General features: G+C 40.6%; 1 protein-coding gene across 4 annotated transcripts in view; it reads right to left on the bottom strand.

Annotated features, from left to right (window-relative positions):
• AEBP2 (AE binding protein 2) overlaps positions 1–26,440 on the bottom strand; it is a 70,994-nt gene that overhangs the window by 33,865 nt on the left and 10,689 nt on the right. For 2 of the 4 annotated variants that reach the window (XM_070754336.1, XM_070754337.1), the window contains exons 2-5: positions 15,489–15,696; positions 7,588–7,695; positions 5,055–5,241; positions 1,944–2,012 (exon numbers count right to left, since the gene is read on the bottom strand). In XM_070754336.1, coding sequence (XP_070610437.1) covers positions 1,944–2,012; positions 5,055–5,241; positions 7,588–7,695; positions 15,489–15,696 — 572 coding nt within the window. The remainder of the gene's footprint in view (positions 1–1,943; positions 2,013–5,054; positions 5,242–7,587; positions 7,696–15,488; positions 15,697–26,440) is intronic. The other 2 variants (XM_070754338.1, XM_070754339.1) reach the window with 1 other exon arrangement.

Below are 26,440 nucleotides of genomic sequence, written 5' to 3'. Positions count from 1 at the left end.
GCTCGGGTGTCGAACAGAAATTTTGCTCGCGTCTCGGCTCGTAACTTGGAATACTCGCATGTGGAGCAGCTCGTATCTAGAGGTACTACTGTACTTCGGGGGTGGGGGGATGGACCTATTTCTTGAAGGGCCCCTCACTTAGACAGAAAGATATAGTATCTTTCTCACCCACCTGCAAGGATCACGAATTAGACCTTAGATGGTGGTTCTACTCCTACAAGAGTGGTGATACCAATCACAAATGAAGAAGGAGAATCATTCAAATCCTTGGTTATTATGTGTAGTTCCTCAGGACTCTCCTTCATACTATTTAATATCTAAGTAAAATCACTGTGGGAGGCAGCCTGCCTCTCCATAATCCGGAATATCTGCTATGCAAATAACCACCAAATTGTATACTGCCACTCCAGGCCAAGGTGGAGATGCTGTGCTTACATCCTGGGAGAATCTGAATGGGATAAAGTACATTCAGATCGAGTTCCTCTGAGACAGAGCTGCTATTTTTCAATAGCCCATGGGTTATCCAAGCAACAAGTGCTCAGTAGTCATACTGAATGGAGTTTGTTCCCAATGAAGGAATAGCAGGAAGTATTGATAGGCCAGGGAGTTGGGGCATTGCCCAGCTTCAGGTGTTAAATCAGGTTATGGCCCTGAATGGACCCAGATGCCCGAACAAGTAAATCATATCTTTCTAACCACTCAACTGGACTATTGAAACATGTATGTATGGGGCGGGAACTACTTAGAATGGTGGACCCCAGGCTTGGCAGTCCCACTGGGGGCAGAAGAGGGGAAGTGAGCTGCATGTGTGGCAAACTGGCACACAGCCCGTGTATGAGTGGTGGGGCCACTGCACAAGTGCCCACCAGCCCACCCAGCGCTCCTGCAAGTTGAGTTACGCATATGTGCATGTTCCGGCCAGCTGATCCTATGACTTAGAAGCTACAGATGGCACAAAATAGAGCAGCTGAAGTCCTAGCAAGCTACTCCTACCAGTTCATAATAATACATATTTTAAGTCGGCTTGGGGTATGGTTCCAAGTCTGTTAACAAAACCTGACACGTTACCTTTCAAAGCTCGACACAGCAAAATTGGCTTACTTGGTTTTAATCATTACAAGAGGATTTCAGAATTCCCTCCCCTTTATAAATTATTTTCCCAAGGAAGAAAACCCACCTCTGGAACAGGGGCATTATGACATTTTTATTTTTTACTACAAATGTTAGTTGTTTGGCCTATTGTTGTTTTAACGCTTGCAACATTAGAAACGCAATCGCCTTACCTGATTTTCAGCTCTGTCTCCCTAACTACCTCTAGCTTCCAATGGCTTCCAACATTGAAATGTTTTTGGGGAGGGTTTATTTTGGGGGAGGGCTTATTTTGGCTTATGTCTGTCTGCCTTTGCCACCATCTTTCTAAAAAAGTATCTTTGAGCCCAACATAGGCTCCAAAGGCAATTATTTAAAAATAAAATTAATAGGCAATTTGAACAGGACTTTGTTTTGACGTCTGTATAAGAAAAAAATAACAAACACAATCTGGAATATTAATAAATATTCTGGTGGCTGGAAAAAGATGCCCATAAAATTCTCCAATGTTTTGTAATAAATAATTGCACAAGAAAAAGCAATTTTTGCTATCAACACATGTGAATTATCAACAAGAGCCAACATGACATTGTGGAAACTCCTATTATTATTTTATTGCAATGTGGGAATTAGGAGGGTTGACTCCCCCCCCCCACCTTGAAACTGTTGGATTTATAAACCATGGTTTGTTGTAATCCTGGCTTGCCTGGGAAAGACAAGCTAAATCGTTTGCATGTCACAACAAGCAAACCTCAGAAAGAGCATTCCTTGGTTTGCTTAGCTAAGCGGGAGCTATTGAGCAGCGTTCATTAAGCACGCTTGCTCTTTCACAGCGAGTCAGAATTCTGGCTTACCATGACGTGTGACCACTCCCATTCTCGTGTCAGTGGTTAAGAGTTCCCCAGCACAGTCTGGCACCAGCCCTATAGAGGACAGCAGAGTCAAGGCCTTTACATATCCAGTATCCTAAAACCTTAAACGTTTTGTGTAACGAGTGGCTGATTCAATACAGTGCAACTATCACCTATGCAACTGCAGAAGCCATTTTTTGAACTCAAGACCATGGCAGCATTAATATCCATTGTAAAAAAAAATATGGATTTTTGCTAATATAGATTTTTTCCCCCATGGGTCTTATATTACGGGAGCTTCTCACTTTGAAGCATCCCAAATGATAATGGACAACTTGTCAAGTTGTCAAAAGCGAAATAATTAGTATTATTCTGATGTTATGTTTTAGGTTGTAAGCCGCCCAGAGTCCGTAGGGAGTTGGGTGGCATAATAATCAATCAAACAAACAAACAAACAAACAATCAAACAAACAAACAAACAATCAAAGCAGGAGGGAAGAAAGTGCTCTGGATTCAAAGGGGAAAAGATTCTTTAGAGTCTGAGCACAAAGAATCTGTTAGGAAAGCAGCCATGAGAAAAAGGTAGGTAATTCTAACAACAACAAAATATTATTCAAATCTTTGTTAGCTGGGAAAGTCTTATTTCCAAACAGTCTCCAATTGTACTTATGTTTCATCTTTACAACTACAGTGATACCTCGTCTTACAAACCCCTCGTCATACAAACTTTTCGAGATACAAACCCGGGGTTTAAGATTTTTTTGCCTCTTCTTCCAAACTATTTTCACCTTAGAAACCCAAGCCGCCGCCACTGGGATGCCCCGCCTCCGGACTTCTGTTGCCAGTGAAGCGCCCATTTTTACACTGCTGGGATTCCCCTGAGGCTCCCCTCGCTGGGAAACCCCACCTCCGGACTTCTGTGTTTTTGTGATGCTGCAGGGGAATCCCAGCAGCGCAAAAACGGGCGCTTCGCTGGCAGCGGAAGTTTGGAGGTGGGGTTTCCCAGCGAGGGGAGCCTCAGCGAAATCGCAGCATCACAAAAACACGGAAGTCCGGAGGTGGGGTTTCGAGGACCCCTGTGTTTTTGTGATGCTGCAATTTCGCTGAGGCTCCCCTCGCTGGGAAACCCCACCTCCGGACTTCCGGTGCCAGCGAAGCGCCCGTTTTTGCGCTGCTGGGACTGGGATTCCCCTGCAGCATCACAAAAACACAGAAGTCCGGAGGTGGGGTTTCCCAGCGAGGGGAGCCTCAGGGGAATCCCAGCAGTCCCAGAGGTGAGGTTTCCCATGGAGGGGAACCTCAGGGGAATCCCAGCAGCGCAAAAACAGGCGCTTCAGCTGGCAAAAGGGGTGAGTTTTGGGCTTGCACACATTAATCGCTTTTCCATTGATTCATATGGGAAACATTGTTTCATCTTACAAACTTTTCACCTTACAAACCTCGTCCCGGAACCAATTAAGTTCGTAAGACAAGGTATCACTGTACTTAGTAATGTAAGACTGAACTTAAAGATAGCAACCACTTCAGTCTTTTGTGAATTTTACAGTTGAACGAGAACTAAAATAGGTTTTTTCCCAGTCCAGATCTATCATATGGACTCTATTGCTAAGTAATCGGTTCAAGCAAGATTTTTTTTTCTAACACAGATCCTTTTAGAGAAGAGTTTCCCAACCAGCAACTTGAAGATGTGAGGACATCAACTCCCAGAATTCCCCAACCAGCATGCTGGGAATTGAAATACATACATCTTTAAAGTTGCCAAGCTTAGAAAATACTACTTTAAATATTATTTTAAACCTACAATTTCAACTAAACGGAAACATTAAAATCATTCTGAATATAAAATTTAAGTTAGATTACTGAGATTTTTTAAAACTTCTGATATTAAGCTTGTTTCAAAAACTATTTTTCATTATTGTCTACAAAAATACAACTATAAAACCACAATCCCCCCCACCCCGCCCCTTTCAATGTGATTCCTGAGACGTCAAGTACAACCCTTCGAAATAGCACCCAAATTGATGCTGGAGAATGCAGAGTTCCTTGAAGACGCCTTATACTACTCTTCAAAAAACCATTGAAATCTTGGGACTTTGACTGTCAGGTGCAATACTAACAGAATGAGATTTAAAGCTTTTTACTTCTTGGTCTAATAAAGGATTCCAGAGAGGATGACAAAAATGACAGTAATCATTGTCCTCTGAATGCCAACGAACTAAGTACAGTGGTACCTCGTGATACGAACCCCTCGCCATATGAACAATTCGAGCTACGAACCCGGGGTTCGGAAATTTTTTGCCTCTTCTTCCGAACTTTTTTCATCTTACGAACCCGCCGTCCGAACGCCGAACCCGGAAGTTCGGCAAAAGTTCGGGTGGCCGCTGAGAAGCCCCACCGCCCGGCTGTCACCTTTTGAAACAGCCGGGGGGCTTTTCGGCATCCTCCTGAACCCGAACACCAAACCCGAACTTTTGCTGAACTTCCGGGTTCGGCGTTCGGGAGGCCGCCGAGAAGCCCCACCGCCCGGCTGTCGCCTTTTGAGACAACAGGGGTGCTTCTCGGCGTTCTCCCGAATGCTGAACCCAGAGGTTCGGCAAAAGTTCGGGGTCGGCGTTCGGGTTCAGGAGGACGCCGAGAAGCCCTGCCGCCCAGCTGTTAGCTTTTTAAAAGAGCCGCGGAGCTGTTGGGCCGGTCGGGAGGCTAGAAAGGCGGTGGGGAATCCCAATAGGGAATTCCATGGGTGGAGCTTTGATGTCACAAAGACGCCCTTCCTGGCCGGCCGAACTTCCGGCACCAATTAAGTTCGTAAGACGAGGTACAGTATTACTGTATTCTGTTCAATAAAGAAATCCTATCGGACATAGCCTCTGCCTGCTATAATTCTGAATCCTTCAACTTCAGAGCTGAGGATGAGTTAAGAAGGTGCATTCATACTAGGTATAAGGAACTCTTTGACTTTTCCATGGAGCAAGACCTTAAATTCAAAGCTACTAATGAGAGGATTTGCAAGAGGGTGGGAAAGAGGCAAAAAGCTATCGAGAGCAAGCCAGCCATCAAAGATCTACTGCAGGGTTATACAGCTTATCTCAGAACTAAAACATGCACAAGGCTTACGTAAGGAGCGCCTCCGTTTGTTCTTTAACTTCTTTCTTTTGTTCATTCCAGCTTTAGAAGGAGACTCTTCTTTTGCCTTTGGCTGGTTAGTAACTTTTGAAGAATTCTGCTGACTGAAGTGTGTTGGTACATGCCGAGCCAGTCCACTCTGGGAAGCAAAGCTGGCATTGCATCCTCCCACAACGCACTAGAAGCAAAACAAAAAGTTAGAGGAACCCAGTGAGGTTATCACTGAACCCAGAAGGAAGAGACTGATGTGATCTTGCTTTTCTATAATCCTTTTATAAAAAGAACAACTGAGCAATCCCACTCCACGCACTGAGAAGTGTTCACTTCAAACAGGACGTCAATTATTAAAGATCTGCCTTCCTTCCCTTCATGGCTCTTAGTGCAACATAGCAGGCAATCAAGAAATGACAGCAGGCAAAAGTTACTTCTGAACAGAGCCAACAATATGAAATCATATTGGTACCAACTGCAACAGCCTTTTACATAGTTAACAGCAGATATGAATGGGTTTTTATTTGTGTGAATACATATTATTTTATATAGAAACAAATCTAACAATAAGATTAAGTCAATAAGATTAACAAAAGCCAGATAAAGTATTTCCTCGAATAACATTAAAGTAGATGTAATATTCTCTGTGTCTCTCCTCTGCCTTTTCTCTTCTCCCTTCTCCCTCTCATCTCTCTCTGTCTTGCTTTCTTTGTCTCTCTCTCTCATCTGTCTCTCTTCTTCTTCTCCCTCCCTCCCTACTTACCTCCCTAATCATCCTTTCCTCCTTAACATCAGAAACATTAACCAAGAGGACATGTACAAAACCACGTTACAAATTGTACCAAATAACCTTCCAATTAGTGGGGTTTTTTTTTCAACTGTCATTTAAATAATTTGAAAATGCTACTAATCAAACTTTCATTGAAGTGGGATGTTACTTCTCTCTAGCACAGAAAGCCTTTCAGGGGGCGAAGGTATAAACAAAATTCGCAAAATGTTGCGAAATCAACACTAGAATCATAAATTTTACTAGTGAATGACCAAGAATAAAGTAGACGTATAAAGATATACATAATGTCGTATCACCTAAAAACGTCTGCGCCATACGCAGATTCACCCCCTCAATATTTTCTAAACTCTAAACTTCCTTAATTATATCATTTACTTAAATAAACTTCAAATCTTTTTAACTATTCTGCTCTCACTTTCCTTTCATAAATTATTTTTTACTAATATATATATATATATGTATGTATGTATGTATGTATGTATGTATGTATGTATGTCACATGTTTAAGCTGAATTTGAAAATTAAGGGAGACTAGGATAGATCTATTTCGGCCTTATTTTGGCCTCATCAGCTAACCATACCCACTGGGACTTGAACCTGCAACCTTTGCCTTGTAAGGCAGAGAATTATCCTCTAGGCTACAGTATCCAATCCCTTCAGCTCTGTACCAGGGAAGGGTTACATTTTGTGTCGAATCACCCTGGTATATTGAAGGAACATCACAGCTCCTTTTTTGCCTCTCGGCCCAACCCAGGGCCATTTCCATATATATATACGTATTAGAAATTGGAATTTAATTGGAAATTAAATGTATGAATTACAAATATAATATATGATATAAATGGTGATAATAAGGATATCTTTTATTTACATAGTTTGAGAAATATATTATTGATACGAAGAATTTTATGTATTACTATGTATAATACTACCACTTTCCCAAACTCCTTGATTTTGTATCCTTTCCCCTTACCTTTTTTTCTCTTCCTGTTTATACTTCCCTTCCCCCCCCCTTTTTATTAATAAATAAACTATATTTTTTTTTAAAAAGATATATGATAGAAAGGGTTTCTAAAAAGTTTCTTCTACTCATTGTGAACCAGTGGTGGGATCCTATTTTTAATTTTTTTTACTAATGGTTCTATGAGCGTAGCTCGGTGCGCATGATGTGGCTTAGTAGGCATGGCAAGGGAAGGATACTGCAAAATCTCCATTCCCTCCCCACTCTGGGACCAGCCACAGGTGGTATTTGCCGATTCCCCGAACTACTTAAATTTCTGTTACCAGTTCTCTAGAACCTGTCAGAACCATCTGGATTTCAACTCCTGAGCCAAGCCAAAATAAACAAAGAAACCCTTTACCGTGAAATAGCTTTTCCAGAGTGATTAAGCAGGTAACACCCTTCAAGTATTATTTGTTTCCTTTTTTTCCCCAAGTTAGGCAATTAGTCCTATTGTATTTTTATTCCTTTCATTTAAATTCCTTAATTTAGGAATTCCTAAATTCCTTAATTTAGACAGACTACTGTCATATTTTAAAGGTAAATTATTTCAGGGAGAAAAGACAATGCCTTCCTTTCAGATAAATGCATAAATATTGTAATAAATATTGACTACAAAGGCAGAATTGACATTAAAACAGACTCAGTCCTCATTGGCTGACGGACGTCAACCCATCTTGGATGATAGCTCCACCTACTTACGGAGAACAAGGTAGGTGAAAAAGCCTTGGAAAATAACCTACCTTAAAAGGTTTGTCCCCACTATGGGTCAACATATGCCGCTGTAACCAACTCTGACTTGTTGATGGTGTGTTATACACTTTGCAACCTTTCCATAAGCAAACAAATACCTAGTAAGAGAAAACGCAAATTAGATGGAAGCTGTGTTTACACATAACTTTAACATTCAGGATATTATTTTAACTCAAGAAATTACCCCAGACAAACCATACATAAAATGTGAACTTCTGGTGGGCCCACTGAGCCATTTTTGCCATGGGAGAGCCAAAAGGGCCCAAAAAAGGTTGGAAAATTGGCTGACCAGCGCGAGCATGTGTGCTGGAGCTGACGCAAGGCAACGTCTTGCGTGCCCTCAGATATGGCTCTGCGTGCCACCTGTGGCAGGTGTGCCATAGGTTTACCATCATGATATATAGATATGTTGACAGCAAGGCTATTGTACACAAAAATGGAAGGACACTTTAAATGGCTATGATGCACAAATGGTTGCAGAAGTTGATGGAGCTGGCTGAAAGGGCAAAATTGACTACTTTGATTAAAGAAAAGATAATAAGTACTTTGGTTTCCACATGGAGACCGCTTCTGAACTTCGTGCTTGAAGCGGGAAAGAATGAAACTTTGATTTTGATAGATTGATAACATTTTTTACAGAAATGGCTTGTTCATATGATTATGAAAAAGCAAAAGGTTGTGATTTGATGTTAATGCCTTATTTTACTACAACAGTGACATTGTTTCAATGTTTCTTTTTCTTTCTTATCTTCTCTCTCTTGTCTTTCCCCTTTTTCTCCCCATTGCTTTTCTATTTATTTTTGTTTTTTACAATATTTTATATAAATAAAATGTTAAAACAGTTAACAGTCACTAAGTGACTAGTTGCAAGTCAAGGACTACCTCTATGTGAAGCTAACGAAGCTGTAATAGTTCTATTAATTACTGTATTTTTCAGACTATAAGAGGCATTTTTAACCACCACCACGCCGCCCCAAAAAGAGGGTGAAAACTTGGGTGTGTCTTATACACTGAACGTAGTCCCACCCAGCCAGCCCAAAGAGTAATTTACCTCCTTGAAGGAATTTACCTCTTTGCAACAATTTAGAGTAAACAGAGCAGAGCCTGATTAGCACAAGCCACTGATTATCTACCTCCTGACACTTAGCTGATTGAAGTTGATTGAAGGCAGCTGAGTTAAACCCTGACTTTGTCATGTTTGGAGTACAGTGTTCCCTCACTTTTCGCGGGGGATGCGTTCCGAGACCGCCCGCGAAAGTTGAATTTCCGCGAAGTAGCGATGCGGAAGTAAATACACTATTTTTGGCTATGAACAGTATCACAAGCCTTCCCTTAACACTTTGAACCCCTAAATTGTAATTTTCCATTCCCTTAGCAACCATTCAGATTATTACTCACCATGTTTGTTTATTAAAGTTTATTTAAAAAAATATTTATTAAAGGCAGACAAAAGTTTGGCGATGACATATGACGTCATCGGGTGGGAAAAACCATGGTATAGGGAAAAAACCCCGCAAAGTATTTTTTAATTAATATTTTTGAAAAACCGTGGTATAAACTTTCCGCGAAGTTCGAACCCGCGAAAATCGAGGGAACACTGTATATCTATTTAAATAATTGGGAGGAGTTAGTGTGACTACATTTAAGAAATCTTTCTGGGATTAATATACTGCCATAATGCCTTCTGCCGCATGAATCCCAGCGGCTGATTAGGCTCCACAGAGTTGGCCTTCTCTGGGTCTTGTCAACTAAACAATGTCATCTGGCAGGACCTAGGGAAAGAGCCTTCTCTGTGGTGGCCCCGGCCCTCTGGAATCAACTCCCCCTAGAGATTCAAATTGTCCCCACTCTCTTCGCCTTCCGCAAGATGTTGAAGACCCATTTATGTCACCAGGCATGGGGGGGGACTAATTTCCTCCCCCCACCCTTTCTGACTTTTGAGAGTGGTATGACTGTGTAGTATTGATTATTTTTTTTAATATTAATGGGTTTTAATTCTAGTTTTTATTAATATTGGATTTGTATTACTGTTCATTGTATAGTTATTGTTGTGAGCTGCCCCAAGTCCTCGGAGAGGGGCTGCATACAAATTTAATAAACTATTACAGTATTATTATTATAATAATGTACATTTCTCCAATTCTTTGCTATTTCTATGGGTCAAGGCACAGATTATATCATCTATGCTCTGTTTGCTGTTTGGCAAACAGCTAGGAGGGAGGCCTTTTTCCTTCCCCCCAAACTAAAGTGCTTCTTATACTTTGGTGCGTCTTATACTCCAAAAAATACAGTAGGTGGACTTTTATTATTTAGGTAGAGCAGTGCCGATGGGAATCGTGTTGTTATCCCTGCTTTTGGACAGGGGACGAAGTACACAACAACCTAACAAGGGAACAAGCAGCTCAGCCCCATTCACCACCCATGATGGTGATCTTCTTTCAGAAACCAAAAACCTGGCTTTTGTGCTAAGGATTTTCATTTTACAAGGACACCACAAGGGGATTGTTTCAAGAATTTGTCCCTGTGTTTTGCAACAGGTTTTATTGGTTTACTTTTATTTACTTAATAAAGTGACTCAAAGACGTATATAAAAAGCAATAACTATGTAATAAAATATGTTGAAAATATAAAAGCAATAACTGCAGCCCATACAATAAACAACATACATCGTTATGGTTTACAACATAAAAATAATACCCCTGGCACTGAGAACTGTATGTTACTCAAATCCCCAAAACCTCCCACAAGAGCCAAGCTTTTAAGAACTGCCAGAGGGTCATGGGAGCAGTAGCAATCAATTCCAAAAAAGGCCCCACAAGGATTGCCCACTGTCAGGCTCGTTCACATTCTCTTTGGAGATTTTTTTATTCCCTACACTGGGAACTCCAATATGTCTTTGGTAAAAATGCCCTGAAGGTAGAATGTCATCACCTCGAGGCTTGACTACTGTAACGCTCTCTACATGGGGCTACCTTTGAAAAATGTTCGGAAACTTCAGATCATGCAGAATGCAGCTGCGAGAGCAATCATGGGCGTTCCCAAATATGCCCATGTTACACCAACATTCCGCAGTCTGCATTGGTTGCCGATCAGTTTCCGGTCACAATTCAAAGTGTTGGTTATGACCTATAAAGCCCTTCATGGCACCGGACCAGATTACCTCAGGGACCGCCTTCTGCTGCACGAATCCCAGCGACCAGTTAGGTCCCACAGAGTGGATCTTCTCCGGGTCCCGTCAACTAAGCAATGTCGCCTGGCGGGACCCAGGGGAAGAGCCTTCTCTGTGGCGGCCCCGGCCCTCTGGAACCAACTCCCCCCAGAGATTAGAACTGCCCCCACCCTCCTTGCCTTTCGTAAACAACTTAAAACCCACCTCTGCCGCCAGGCATGGGGGAATTGAGATCCTCTTTCCCCCTAGGCCTTTACAATTCTATGCATGGTATGTATGTATGTATGTTTGGTTTTTATATTAATTGATTTTTAATCATCAATACCAAATTACTATTGTACACTGTTTTATTGTCGCTGTTAGCCGCCCCGAGTCTCTGGAGAGGGGCGGCATACAAATCCAATAAATAAATAAATAAATAAATATTTGTCATTTGAAAATGTGTATGACCATCCTTTCAACACACAAATCTCAGACTTTAAAAAAAAGATAACAATAAAAAAACAAAGGAAATTATTAAAATGTATCATGGTGGAAAGCAAGTCACGTTTAGAACATTAAACATAAATCAGAGAATGTCCTTATCCTTCAACTGGGTCTTCAAGGCCTTTCTACGGGCTGGCAGGATTAAGACCTTATGATTTATGGGAGGAAATCATTCCATTGGGCAGTTTAGTACCAGAGGTGGACTTAATGGTGAACCTATGGCACGCGTGCCACAGGTGGCACGGAGAGCCATATTGGAGGGCATGCGAGACTTTGACCCGTGTCAGCTCCTGCGCGCATGTGACTGATTTTCGGCCTTGGGAAAGGCCGTTTCGCCCTCTGGAAGCTTCCCTGAAGCCCTGGAGGCAACCAAAATAAAAATAAAAATCGCCCAATGGACAAACCAGAGGTTTGTAAAAACGCACTTCCGGTTTGCCATTGTGCTGTTTTTTGCACTCTGGAGGATCAGGGAAGCTTCCTGGAGCCCTGGAGTGCAAAAAAATCAGAACAGCAAAACAGAAGTGTGTTTTTCTGAGCTTCCGGTTTGTCCATTTGGGCATTTTTTCCACATACCAGGCTTCAGTAAGGCCTGTGCACTTGCACAGGGCAGGGGGGCAATGCAGGGGGGAGTATGCATGCGTGGGGAGGGAGGGAAGGGGTGTTGGCATGGGCACGCATGCTAGCACACACACACACCATTTTGGCATGCGAACCAAAAATATGGTTTTCGCCATCACTGATATAGAGTGTACTCAAAATGACCCGGATGGAATTATGAAAGGGACGTAAACATTTTTTAAGTCCAGAAGATCCAGATACCATTCAGAAGTAGCTGAGACAGACACCCCCTAAATTGAATGAATTATGTAAGAAGGAAGAGGAGGTGTGGCCTAATCAGACTTGCAAGGTTCTCCTGTTATAGCTAATTTCTATAAAAGTAATTTAATCTTTCCTTCCTAAGTACAGTGGTACCTCGACATACGAGTTTAATTCGTTCCAGACCCGAGCTCGTAAGTCGATCAACTCGCATCTTGAACGAATGCCTTTAGACTTCGTTTTTTGCGCCGAGATAACCAGAAGCAAGGATTCTTGCGCCACCTAGTAGAAGCTCGGCTCGTATCCCGAATTTAAGCTCGGGTGTCGAACAGAAATTTCGCTCGCATCGTGGCTCGTAACTTGGAATACTCGCATGTGGAGCAGCTCGTATCTAGAGGTACTACTGTAGTTAAATTTCTTGGTCTGATCTTCCAAGTGAAGAAAGAACCTGCTTCCCAAGTCCTATGCTACTATACTGCTTAACTGATGGGATCCAGAGCTTGCAATCTGGTCACCGCCAACACATTCTGGATCAATTCTACAATAGTGGATCTGAGTTTTAAACCTCATTTTATTTTTTTATTTTTTATTTTATTATTTAGTTTAATTCAACCTTATGAGTCTGTTTCAATTTTTACCCTTCAGCAAATGCAAGCAAGGCCAATGGAGCCTATTTTGGAGACAGTGTGTGATGGTTAAAGCAGGGCAAGAATTCCACTTGAAACATCCCCCAAGGCAGTATCTTTATGCCTTTAAAAACAATGATTAGAAAGGATACACATGAGATTATCTGCTAAGTCAAACAAGGACGAAGAAGGAATGGCAGAAAAGGCACATTCCCACCACTTGCTCCTAGGACACTACTTGGCACGGCTGTATGGCTTTGGCTGTAACATGCCAAAACTGTAAAGAATTTTAATTTGCTTTGGAATGAACATTATCGCTTAGTAGCTGTTGCTCCAGCTGAAGTACAACAAACCAAAGCAGCTCCTCATAAATTACTTCTTCCCCCTCTTAACAAGCTGAAGGCCATCGTTAGAGCCTAGTCATGATTCTAGCTGTGTTAAAAGAATCAGAAACTCAAACTGATATATATAATGTGCATTTCAAATGAAAAAAATGTATTGCAACTAAATAGAGGCGGAAAAAAATACCAGGATGTCAATACTATCCTAACTTACGGAAAACACACAATAAAAATACGATTGGCAATTTAAATCTGAAATGTATCAAAGGAAGAGCTTGACTAATAATCATCTATTACATCTTTTTAGAATTTCACTTGATTTGGATAACCAAGTAATACAAAAGAAAGTGCAAAAATGGACCTAGATGAAGCCTGGTGTAACACTATATTGCATAAGACCTCAAGAATGTGGTTCCTAGTGTTCTTTCGCTGACTTAAGGACAGGATCTAGAACATCGTCAGATTAGACCATCTTCTTCATAACTCATTCCTTCTTCCCCAATTTTCCAACTCCTCCAAACCAATTTACTTCAACACTTCAACTTACTCCTCCAAACCGATTACAGTGATCCCTGGTTTTTCACGGGGGATGCGTTCCAAGACCACCCGTGAAAAATGAATTTCTGTGAAGTAGAGCAGTGTTCCCCAACCTTGGCAACTTGGAGATATCTGGACTTTAAACTCCCAAAATTCCCCAGCCAGCATTCGCTGGCTGGGGAATTCTGGGAGTTGAAGTCCAGATATCTCCAAGTTGCCAAGGTTGGGAAACACTGAAGTAGAGGGAAGCTATTTTTTTATGTATTTAATGAGTATTTGGACTTTTAAAACCCACCCTTTGCATTAAACAGTCCTTCTATAATGTTTTTCAGCTGGAACTACATGTGATATCCTACCAGTTTCTTTAATAGAGTACAGTAGTACTGTGGAAGAATTTTATGAATTTTTAATGGATTTAAAATTTTCAATGGATTTAAGCCCCCTTTGAAAATCCGTGAAGTAGCAAATCCGCAAAAGATGAACCGCAAAGTAGCGAGGGATTACTGTACAAAAAGCACAGGTAGTCCTCAACTTACAACAATTGAGCTCAAATTGGTTAGCAAGACAGTTGTTAAAGTGAGTTTTGCCCCATTTTAAAGTATTTCTCACTACAGTCAAAAATGAATCGCTTACTTACATCCACTTTCATAGGCAGATGAATTTGTATCTCTTATCTTTACTCATCCCATTTTATTTATTTACTTATTCTATTTATTTATTGGATTTGTATGCCACCCCTCTCCGTAGACTCGGGGCGGCTAACAACAGTGGTAAAAACAACATGCGACAATCCAATACTAAAACAACTGAAAACCCTTATTTTAAAACCAATCATACATACAAACATACCATACATAAATTGTAGAAGGGAGAAAGAATATCTCAGTTCCCCCATGCCTGACGACAGAGGTGGGTTTTGAGAAGCTTACGAAAGGCAAGAAGGGTGGGGGCTATTCTAATCTCTGGGGGGAGTTGGTTCCAGAGGGCCGGGGCCGCCACAGAGAAGGCTCTTCCCCTGGGTCCCGCCAAATGACATTTTACCACTAAATCTATCTGACAGCTTCTGCTCCTCTATTTGGAAACATGCACTATGTTTGTTTTGGCTTTGCTTTTATTTGGCATACTGTAATCTCAAAGCTTATTTTTTGTTCTATCAAGTCGTTAGGACAACCATGTATTTCGGTATATTCTACTATCCGCCTCCGTATTTTCAGCTGTTCCACCTATGGTTCACCTTTTCTTCCTCTTCAGCTCCCTTTTGTCTGTGATAATAAATCTGGAGTATAACGCATTTGTTCCTACATGGGATATCAGTCCCATCATTCAGTATTACTTGTAATTCGCATTTTAAGCCTATTTCAGTTCCCACTCTTGAAATATTTATTTATTTATTTATTTATTTAATCAGATTTGTATGCCGCCCCTCTCCGCAGACTCGGGGCGGCTCACAGCAATAATAATACAATGTAAACAAATCTAATATTTAAGTTAATTTAAAAAACCCCAGTTTAGAAACCAACCATAAATTTTATAAGCCTAGGGGGAGGGAAAATGTCAATTCCCCCATGCCTGATGACAGAGGTGGGTTTTAAGGAGCTTACGAAAGGCTAGGAGGGTGGGGGCAACTCTGATATCTGGGGGGAGTTGGTTCCAAAAGGTCGGGGCCGCCACAGAGAAGGCTCTTCCCCTGGGTCCCGCCAAACGACATTGTTTAGTTGACGGGACCCGGAGAAGGCCAACTCTGTGGGACCTAACTGGTCGCTGGGATTCGTGCGGCAAAATTGGTTGTAAGAATTTTAAGCTTTTTTTGATTGGTTTTAAAAGTATACACCACTGCGTCTTTATTTATTAAACATGTTTAGTTTCTGGTTTAACAGACAGATGTTAGAAAAGACAAATTAAAAAAAAACACCAACCCCTCCTCGCTGACCATCTACGTGTATGGACCGAATGTGATCTGCTAGATCCGGACTGGAGTTGAAGCAAGAGTGGCACTGGTCCCAGCAGCAATTATAAGCAATACTTTTTGCAGATGAAGTCGTCACTCCCTGTCCATTCATCATGACTGGAGTTGAACGTCCACTGGAAATTGTGCTGTCTACATCCATTATGGTACTGCTTATGCTAAAAGAAGAGGGGGAAAAATGATTAATATATTTTCAATAGAGGGACAATTTCATCAAATACGTGGTTAAATACATATTCTCCAACCAGTGCGTCAGAGCATTCAAAGCCACCAGGAGACCATAAATTCTAGCCCTGTTTTAGGCATGATGTCAGTTGGATGACTTGAGCCAATTGCTCTCTCTGATCCCCTAGGAAGAAGGAAGTGGCAAATCACTTTCAAAAAAAGGTGCCAAGTAAATTACATGGCTCTCCAATACACTTCTCCAAAAAGAGGCACAGGATTTTAATGTTACTGATAAATTTTACAAAATAAATATTTATAAATCAATTATACCATGTTATGTTTAAAGGAAGTAGCAACATTCTCATGGGGCCTTTAACTGGTCTGGAAAACATTATTTAAAATTGTAGGTGCCAATGAAATTGAACAATTCCTAAAGTAAGTAGAAAAGATAGTAGTGTTATGCTTCATCCACTCCTATTCAATCTATTTTAGTGTTTACGCTATACTGGTAGGGTTTAATTTACCTTTAAAATCTATACTTTTACCTCATATTGACCAATTTATTGTATTGTTTTTAAAAATCATTTTTTCCTTTAACATCTCTTAAGTCATTTTAGCTGAACCTTTATGATCTTCAAATGTTTCTTTACCAAACTTCAAAGACCACAGAAAAAAAACATTCAATTTTAACAATGTCAAGGTTTCTTTTCAGTTGAGCTTGAGTGCTTATGGCTTCAATAGAAACATCTGGGTAGTGTTGTTGGCAACAATTTAGAGCAGTGGTTCTCAACCTGGGGGTCGGGACCTCTTTGGGGTGTGTGTCGAATGACTGTTTCACAGGGGTCACCTAAGACCATGGGAAAATAAAAATTTCCTATGGTGTTAAAAACTATGATTTATATTTTGGCGCCTTGGAACATATTTTTACAATCCAACCAATCAGGCGTTTACAGTGAAGGTGTCCCTATGATCCTTCTTTCTTTCTTTCTTTCTTTCTTTCTTTCTTTCTTTCTTTCTTTCTTTCTTAGATTTGTATGCCACCCCTCTCCGTAGACCTTCCTGCCAATCAGCTTAAAACTGTTGGGAGAATTGGCGCTAGACTTATGGTTGGGGGTCACCACAACATAAGGAACTGTATTAAGGGGTCACGGCATTAGAAAGGTTGAAAACCACTGATTTAGACTTATGGTTGGGGTCACCACAACATAAGGAACTGTATTAAGGGGTCACGGCATTAGAAAGGTTGAAAACCACTGATTTAGACTTATGGTTGGGGGTCACCACAACATAAGGAACTGTATTAAGGGGTCACGACATTAGAAAGGTTGAAAACCACTGATTTAGAGTATTTTGCCAGTGCCTCCTTCTCATGCATCGCATAAACATATGTGCATATATGTTGAGTTGGGATTTCCAGACTAGGCTATAGCCCTAGTGTGTATTTCCTGGAGATCTCACATCAAAGTATTAACCAGGGCGCAATCCTAATATTACTTGGCTGGGCCTTTCCAATTTACAATCTTAGAACTCATTCCTGGAATTTTTGCAGCACTTTCTGAAGAATACTAGTCTCAGCCAATGTTTTGGTAATTACTTAAAGCAAGACGGGAAGCAGGAAGCTAGATTCTCATCGGTCAGCAAAAAGTCCTGAGTGACCTTGGAGTGACTGTCAAGGGTTTCTAATTCTTAGCAATGTTAACAATGAGAAGATCTTATACACAGTGATATGATACTACTGAAATGAATGACTAATGAGAAGTGACTGCAATCTCCTTTCATTTTTTGTGTTTTCAAAGAACTGTTAAACTATAAATTCTCAGAAGCAATATAATTTCCTTTACATCTAGCTCTGAATTCTATACTTCATGGCACCGGACCAGAATATCTCTGGGACCGCCTTCTGCCACACGAATCCCAGCAACAGGTTAGGTCCCACAGAGCTGGCCTTCTCCGGGTCCCGTCGACTAAACAATGTCGTCTGGCGGGACCCAGGGGAAGAGCCTTCTCTGTGATGGCTCCGACCCTCTGGAACCAGCTCCCCCCAGAGATTAGGATTGCCCCCACCCTCCTTGCCTTTCGTAAACTCCTTAAAACCCACCTCTGCCGTCAGGCATGGGGGAATTGAAACATCTCCCCGTTGCCCATGTAGTTTTGGTGTATGATTGTGTGCTTGTTTTTTTTATATATTGGGGTTTCTTTTATGGACTTTTAAACCTAAAACTGTAATTTAGATTGCTGCTAAATATTAGATTTGTTACTATGTACTGTTTTTAGCATTGTTGTGAGCCGCCCCGTGTCTGCGGAGAGGGGCGGCATATAAATCCAATAAATCTAATCTAATCTAATCTATACTCCAGAAATAGAAGTTTACTATCAAAAGTTGTAATAAGAAACATTCAGCCATAAAATATTTTTTACTGTAACTTAAAACTGGTATGGAAGCAATAATGAAAGAAATAGTATTTGTCAGATTAGAGGCTCAAAACGTAGACAGGTTTAACTGATTTCCAAAAGCACTTTTCTTTGATTAGGACATCAGTCCAAAATGCTATGCTGAACACATCTGAGACACATGTGTGTGGTGCAGTGATAAATCAGCCGCAAAGAAAAACATCAATTTCTTTGGAGAATGAACACCGTAGTTTTGAGCCAAAATTGCCACTTCATTCTAGTCCCCAAAAGATTCTCAGATTTATGTCAGGTTAGCCTTCCTGTTGCATATTCCTATTATATCCCAGGCCAATGCAAACTTTCCTATAATTTCGGAAGCAAGATTTTGGGTTAAGGCGGCTGTAGTGGAAACAAAATCCAAAGAGCTTCTATTGCATTCTGAGGAAGCTTGGGCTTCCTATTATCCTCCAATTTTAGTGTTTCTCAAAATAAACTCAAAATGATAGAAACATAGAAGTCTGATGGCAGAAAAAGACCTCATGGTCCATCTAGTCTGCCCTTTTACTATTCTCTGTCTTTTATCTTAGGATGGATATATGTTTATCCCAGACATGTTTAAATTCAGTTACTGTGGATTTATCTACCACGTCTGCTGGAAGTTTGTTCCAAGGGTCTACTACTCTTTCAGTAAAATAATATTTTCTCATGTTGCTTTTGATCTTTCCCACAACTAACTTCAGATTGTGTCCCCTTGTTCTTGTGTTCATTTTCCTATTAAAAACACTTCCCTCCAGGACCTTATTTTACCCTTTAACATATTTAAATGTTTCAATCATGTCCCCCTTTTCCTTCTGTCCTCCAGACTATACAGATTGAGTTCATGAAGTCTTTCCTGATACGTTTTATGCTTAAGACCTTCCACCATTCTTGTAGCCCATCTTTGGACCTGTTCAATTTTGTCAATATCTTTTTGTAGGTGAGGTCTCCAGAACTGAACACAGTATTCTAAATGTGGTCTCACCAGCGCTCTATAAAGCGGGATCATAATCCCCCCACTCTTCCTGCTTGTTATACCTCTAGCTATGCAGCCAAGCATCCTACTTGCTTTCCCTACCACCTGACTGCACTGTTCACCCATTTTGAGACTGTCAGAAATCACTACCCCTAAATCCTTCTCTTCTGAAGTTTTTGCTAACACAGAACTGCCAATACAATACTCAGAGTGATTGTTTTCATCTTTAAGAAAAGCATCTGAATATGGTCACTCAGTTAACATGTACAAGCTACAATGTCATCCGTAGTTAATCTGGATACCTGTTATTTTATTGGATTTCTAGAGTGTTGTAACTCATAGCAGTATACAAAATCAAAATAAGCATGAAACGGCCACAAATATAACAACACAAAATTAAAACCAGCAACTTAATCAAGGCAATATAAGCAGTCCTATGTTCTCTTAACTAATTGGTAGGGGGGGGGGGGAAACCCTTCAGAAGAGCTTGGTCAGGACTGTCTGCCTAACAACTAATCCACCTGCTAATGAACATTCTTGCTTGCCAGATTAATCTTGGTGAATACACCTCCCTGCCCCCCAAAAGCTCTGGTATGTACAAGCACGTCAAGCTCAAAACAAATTTCTGCGTTCCAACTTCAGAACAAAAGTTAGCTGTCTTGAGTGGCAGCATCTCAAGTTTTCCAGTCAAAGAAAGTAAACCTGAAATATGCCATTTTGCTCCTGGAATAGGCCTTTTCAAGTGTTCTTAGCTTGAAAAAAAAAATTGCATTCTCCAAGAGATTTGTTTTGAAGCTGGAGACCCTCCAAGGTACTTCAGGGCTTTGTTCCAACGGAACACAGCCATCTTGATTATCGCACATTTTGTTCAATTTGTTCTGAATTCAGAATTAGTTCTCCTTATATGTATTCACTTTTTTTTAAGCAAAGGGCAAACTTTTTTGTAAAAATACAATTAATCGATTCATACCAAGAAAGCTGTGTTCGAACTTCATCCAATATTCAGTTTACAACAAATGGCTAAAAAAAGGTGAATCGTTCTAAAAGCACCGCATAATTATTAATCGTATCTTTCTCAAATGCATGTGCTCCTATCCACGCTGTCTTCTTCATTTTCCTTTCTCCTAATGTGTGTTTATCTAAAACTGGAAACTTTCAAAGGGAGTTCCCAACAGTATTAGGTTTGTATTTTTTTTGTATTGTGCAATGTTTGCTTTAATGGCTTGAAATAAGACTATTGCAAGACTTTCATGTTAAAAGACAACACAATAAATATACAGTGATACCTCGAACTTAATTGGCTCCGGGACGAGGTTTGTAAGGTGAAAAGTTTGTAAGACGAAACAATGTTTCCCATAAGAATCAATGGAAAAGCGATCAATGCGTGCAAGCCCAAAACTCACCCCTTTTGCCAGCCAAAGCGCTCGTTTTTGTGCTGCTGGGATTCCCCTGATGCTCCCCTCCATGGAAACCCCACCTCCGGACTTCCATGTTTTTGTGATGCTGCAGGGGAATCCAACAACGCAAAAACGGGTGCTTTGCTGTCAACGGAAGTCCAGAGGTGGGGTTTCCAGCGAGGGGAGCCTCAGCAAAATTGCAGCATCGCAAAAACATGGATGTCCTCGAAACCCCACCTCCGGAGTTCCGTGTTTTTGTGATGCTGCGTTTTCGCTGAGGCTCCCATCGCTGGGAAACCTCACCTCCGGACTTCCGTTGCCAGCGAAGCGCCCGTTTTTGCACTGCTGGGATTCCCCTGCAGCATCGCAAAAACACAGAAGTCCGGAGGTGGAGTTTTCCATGGAGGGGAGCCTCAGGGGAATCCCAGCAGCGCAAAAACAGGCGCTTCGCTGGCAACAGAAGTCCGGAGGCGGGGCATCCCAGTGGTGGCAGCTTGGGTTTGTAAGGTGAAAATAGTTTGGAAGAAGAGGCAAAAAAAATCTTAAACCCCGGGTTTGTATCTTGAAAAGTTTGTATGATGAGGGGGTTTGTAAGACGAGGTATCACTGTACTCTGCTCCAGATATAGGGCAGTGATGGCTAACCTTTTCTGGACCGAGTGCCCAAAGCAAGCAAGTGTCTGAACCAACAAATTTCAATGTGCACATGAGCCCCATTCAAGCCCCCTGTCTTCCGTATGTGCCCTGCCCGTGTGTGGCAGAGACCCAAAGACCAGCTGGCCGGTGAGAGGCACACACACAGGCACAGCAGAGCTGAAATGGGGCAACAGCTCGCGTGGCCATAGAGAGGGCATTGTGTGTCAACTCTGGTACTCATGCTATAGGTTTGCCAAAATCTCTTTTAGCAAAATTTCTTTTAGTAATGAATAGACAGGAAATCCATTTTAGTAAAAATGTCAAGCAAATTAAGCAGAATATACAGAAAATAATTTTGGCACCCAATGGCTAAAACTGCTTACATGATTTATTTCAACAATTTATAAATGTTCTGTAAAGAATTAGTTGAAGGCTACTGTCCTTCAGGAACAATTTAGTTCTGAAGGATTAGCAATTATATCAATGGTTATGGAATTCAGTACAGTGGTCCCTCGATTTTCGCGGGTTCGAACTTCGCGAAACGGCTATACCACGGTTTTTCAAAAATATTAATTAAAAATTACTTTGCTGTTTTCCCTATACCATGGTTTTCCCCACCTGATGACGTCATACGTCATCGCCAAACTTTCATCCAACTTTATTAAATATTTTTTTAATAAACTTTAATAAATAAACATGGTGAGTAATAATCTAAATGGTTGCTAAGGGAATGGGAAATTGCAGTTTAGGGGTTTAAAGTGTTAAGGGAAGGCTTGTGATACTGTTCATAGCCAAAAATAGTGTACAGTATTTACTTCCGCATCTCTACTTCACGGAAATTCGACTTTCGTGGGCGGTCTAGGAACACATCCCCCGCGAAAATCGAGGGAACACTGTATACTGTACCTATATTAACCAATAGAAACGTATTTCAGAGATGCAAACCTTACGCTAACTTGGCTCAGAAGCAACAATATCGTATGCAAAACCAGTTTTCCCCAACTCACAACTTAGCTCTTCTGCTGCTAGTTCTGGCACATGGGTCTCCAAACTTGGCAACTTTAAAACTTGTGGACTTTAACTCCCAGAATTCCTCAGCCGTAACTCTTTTAAAGTTGCCAGATTTGGAGAGCCCTGTTTTAGATTAGAAATCATAAAATAACTATCTTTCGGCAGATGTAACTGGGTTTCCATTGCTGCATGACAAACAGGTTTTTAATTTTGAAAAGTAAACATGAAATTACAAAATGTTTTTAAAGATCTCCCCTTAACTTTTCTTGCTCCATTAATTCTGACATGGAAGCTAAAAAATGATTTGTAAGCCACTAGAAAGCAATAAATCTAAGATCTTTATATATACACATAATTCACTGTGCTGGAAATTTCTCATAAGCTGTCAAAAAAGGAACAAGTCTGTTAAAATGAAAGTTTCTTGGAATAATTTATATTCAGGCCTTTAGTAATCAAGACTAACACTTAAACCCCCCCCCAAAATAATAAATTGCCACCCTCAACATGAAAAAAATCATATATAATCTGAGTAATAAATGATATTTTTCTTTAAAAATGCAAAGAATATCCTCTCCATCAAATCTTAGAATATAGATGGTAGACCTTAGGACACAAGACACTTAGCTAACACCGGTTATAAATTATATCCAACATTTTTATAATGGGAAATATGCAGATGTTTTGAGATGAGCATATGTTAATATAATCCAGACACCTATGAAAACTTTAGCTGCCGTATGCTATTAAATTTCTAACCTGTAAAAATCATCAAACTTTCCGTAATGCACATAAAGTATAAAAAATCTGAAGTGAGAAATACCTACCATATGAACAATTTGAATCAGAAGAAATAGTGTAGTAAATTTTCAAAAAACACCACTGTGTTTGCAAGGGAAGCCTGCTCCATGGGAGTTATAATAGACTAGAATGTAATATAACTATAATAGACTAGAATAGAATGTAACTTTCTTCGTAACTTTATAAAAATGCCCTATCAAAAGTGATTTTTTTTCCTTGGGATATTAATACTGGATGATTAGTTCCAAATTAAAGAGAAAGTCCTAAAAATACTTGGGCACCAAGACATATAGACCTTAATAGATTAACTATAACTGAAATTACATGGGTCTACCTTTGAAAAGTGTTTGGAAACTTCAGATCGTGCAGAATGCAGCTGCGAGAGCAGTCAGGGGCTTACCCAGGTATGCCCATGTTTCACCATCACTCCGCAGTCTGCATTGGCTGCCGATCAGTTTCCGGTCACAATTCAAAGTGTTGGTTATGACCTTTAAAGCCCTTCATGGCATCGGACCAGAATATCTCCGAGACCGCCTTCTGCCGCACGAATCCCAGCGACCGATCAGGTCCCACAGAGTGGGCCTCCTCCGGGTCCAGTCAACTAAACAATGTCGGTTGGCGGGCCCCAGGGGGAGAGCTTTCTCTGTGGTGGCACCGGCTCTCTGGAACCAACTCCCCCCGGAGATCAGAACTGCCCCTACTCTTCCTGCCTTCCGTAAACTCCTCAAAACCCACCTTTGCCGTCAGGCATGGGGAAACTAAACATCTCCCCCTGGGCACGTTTAATTTATACATGGTATGCTTGTGTGTGTGTCTGTTAGTATATGGGGTTTTTAAATCTTTAAATATTTTAATTAATTGGATTATGTATGATTTGTTTTACACTTGTTGTGAGCCGCCCCGAGTCTTCGGAGAGGGGCGGCATACAAATCCAAATAATAAATAAAATAAATAAATAAATTGCACCCCACTAGCAACACGTCACATTTTGCTGGTTAACAACTGAGCCACTGTCTTTGTATACCAACTGAAAGGGTCTTTAGGGCAGTTTCATGTGAAACAGGCTGCAGTACAGGTAGTCCTCAACTTCCAACCATTTAGTGACCGTTTTAAAGTTACAACAGCACTGGAAAAAGTGCTTTTCATCCTTCCAACCACTGCAACATTCCCCCAATTTCAGCATTTGGTAACAAGGATGTATTTAGGAAGCTGCATTGTCCCAGCGTCATATGATCCCCATTTATATTCTCCCAGCTAGCTTCCAACAAGCAAAGTCAATGGGGGAAGCAGGATTTGTTAAATGATTGCATAGTTCACCTAGAAACTGCAGCGACTCGTTTAACATCTGTGACAAAATAGGTGGTAAAATGGAACAAAACTCGCTTTTAACAAGTGTCTTGGAATGGAATGGAAATTTTGGTCTCAGTTGTGATAGTAAATCAAGGACTACCTGTAATCCAAGTTGTGGTCGTGAGAAAACCAATTTTCATTGTGAGATCCTTAAGCACCTGAAGTTTCTGAAATAGTTTCAAATGCAGCCTTCTGTGGAATATACTAAATAATTTTACTTCCAGCACAGCCGGAAGTAATACCAGAATTGCAATTAAGCAATGAAACTGGAATTAGAACTCAGAAGTCATAAATGCTTTTGCTGGGGTTGATAATCCTTCCCTCCAAAAACCAGCTAAAATCTGTATTAAAAAACCTTCACCCAACCAAACGCTGACTGGAGCAAACTTCAATTTATTACCCTCTTATTAGCCCTGAACCAAGAATACAGCATCTTCCCAAAGAAATGAATATATTATTTATACTTTTTTCCACAATATTAGCAAAACTTCAGAAGACTCCCCACTAGTTTACATTTATTTATTTATTTATTTATTTATTTGATTGATTGATTGATTGATTGATTGATTTGTATGCCGCCCCTCTCCGCAGACTCGGGGCGGCTAACAGCAGTAAAAAAGACAAATATAACAAATCTAATATAAAAAGTAATTTTAAAAACCCCAATTTAAGAGACCAATCATACAAACAAGACATACCATGCCAAAATTTTATAAGCCTAGGGGGAAGGGAATATCTCAATTCCCCCATGCCTGACGACAGAGGTGGGTTTTAAGGAGCTTACGAAAGGCAAGGAGGGTGGGGGCAACCCTGATAACCGGGGGGGGGGGAGTTGGTTCCAGAGGGCCGGGGCCGCCACAGAGAAGGCTCTTCCCCTGGGTCCCGCCAAACGACATTGTTTAGTCGACGGGACCTGGAGAAGGCCAACTCTGTGGGACCTAACCCGTCGCTGGTATTCGTGCGGCAGAAGACGGTCCCGGAGATATTCTGGTCCGATGCCATACATACAAGACAATAACTTGTAGAATAGTGCAGGCTGCAAGCCAAGGCATCTAACAGAATCCTCTTGATGTCATTGCCTTAAACTAAACTTCTCAGAAGGAAAGGAGCAATTGTAAGATAATGCCCTGAAGAAGCATCTCTTTGAAGGCTGATTCCAAGGCTCTAAGGCACTTGAAATGACATTCAGAGCACACTACAGTGAACGGGTAAAACTTGCATGACCCCCCTCCCTTTACAATCATGTGACTCCAGAATTCTTTAACTCAAATTAAGTATAGGTAGAATTTTCTACCATTTTCTTCAGCTTAATAGACCAGGGAAATCTGCTATTTGTTTTATAGCTGGGGAGTCGGGTGTTTATCAAGAACATATGGAAAACGCTACTTGAAAATCCAGGCCTTGAATGAGAAACAGATGACGTTTCAAGGAGGCAATAAAATGTGCAGTGAAGTACACATTTTCACAAAGAGCAAAAGAAAGGGAGTAAGACTATTTTAGCTAAGCCCTGGAGCCCCATAAAAATTATAGTGCTGTTTGGCTGCATTTGGTCTGCCCTTCAATGATTCTGCCAAAAGAGTTCACTGAATTTTCAATCATGCACTTTAACAACAATTACACAATGTAGTTATCTGCAACAGGGTAGACAAAACAACTTTCAGGAAAGCCAACATTAACCTTGTTAACCACAAACTACTCAAGCCCATGCAGTCAAGCTTAATAAAATTTTAAGATATCTATCAAGAGGGATTCAAATTAGCTGGAATGAAATCTCAGAGTTGATGTCATATGATTGATTAAAATGGTCAGGTATTGGGGAGGGGAAAAAATATCATTTGCCCAAAACACTGAATTACAACTAGGTAACCCAAATTTAGGTACTTACTGTGTGAATCTCGGCAATGGATTTTTATTCATTTGGCAGTTAGGATAACAATGAATCACATATAAATGAAGTATAAACCGACAGTATTAGTAAAGGCTATTTTAAAAAAAACCCACTACCATAGATTAAAAAGTAAAATTTATCATTACCTAAATAAATATTGGAATGAGATCTTACTGCGTTCAATATTAACTCTCTTAACTAAAAAGCTGCTATTTGATTAAAACAGCATGAAGAAACTTTCAAAGTCAACTCACA

Source organism: Erythrolamprus reginae, chromosome 6 (genome assembly GCF_031021105.1).
Source record: "Erythrolamprus reginae isolate rEryReg1 chromosome 6, rEryReg1.hap1, whole genome shotgun sequence".
Taxonomy (NCBI): Eukaryota; Metazoa; Chordata; class Lepidosauria; order Squamata; family Dipsadidae; genus Erythrolamprus; species Erythrolamprus reginae.
This window is presented reverse-complemented; position numbering and strand designations above follow the sequence as displayed.